Source organism: Eimeria mitis, genomic scaffold (genome assembly GCF_000499745.2).
Source record: "Eimeria mitis Houghton genomic scaffold, Emh_scaff1755, whole genome shotgun sequence".
NCBI lineage: Eukaryota > Apicomplexa > Conoidasida > Eucoccidiorida > Eimeriidae > Eimeria > Eimeria mitis.
In genome coordinates, this window is record NW_013570072.1 from 9,190 (window position 1) to 9,562 (window position 373).

The 373-nt window shown below is 53.4% G+C and overlaps 1 protein-coding gene across 1 annotated transcript in view; it reads left to right on the forward strand.

The window, feature by feature from the left end:
* Nucleotides 1-218, forward strand: part of EMH_0042960 (uncharacterized protein) — a gene marked incomplete at both ends in the record, with an annotated part of 1,494 nt that extends 1,276 nt beyond the window's left edge. The window contains one exon of the mRNA XM_013495795.1: nt 109-218. Within this exon, the coding sequence (XP_013351249.1) occupies nt 109-218 (110 nt within the window). The remainder of the gene's footprint in view (nt 1-108) is intronic.
* Nucleotides 219-373: the final 155 nt, after the last annotated feature.

The following is a 373-nucleotide window of genomic DNA, read 5'->3' on the forward strand; positions in this document are numbered from 1 at the left end:
CTGGTGTTGCTGCTGCTGCAGCAGCAGCTGCGGGTAGGAACTCTTTTTTTTTGAATGTTATGCAGTGTACATACACCTCAATTTGCTGCTAGATGCATGCTACGTCAGAAGCAGCAGCAGCAGCAGCAGCAACAGCAACAGCAGCAACAGCAACAGGAGCAGTAGCAACAGCAGCAGCAGCAGCAGCAGCAGGAACAGCAATAGTAGCAGCAAAATAGCTGAGGATATAAACAGCAAAAGAAGCATCAATATTAATAGCTGCATATACAGCTCGTGCTGCTGCTGTCGGCAGCAGTTGCTGCTGCTGCTGCTGCTGCTGCTGCAGCGGGGCCTCACGGGGGGCCCCACACCACCGACTGCTGCTGCTGCTGCT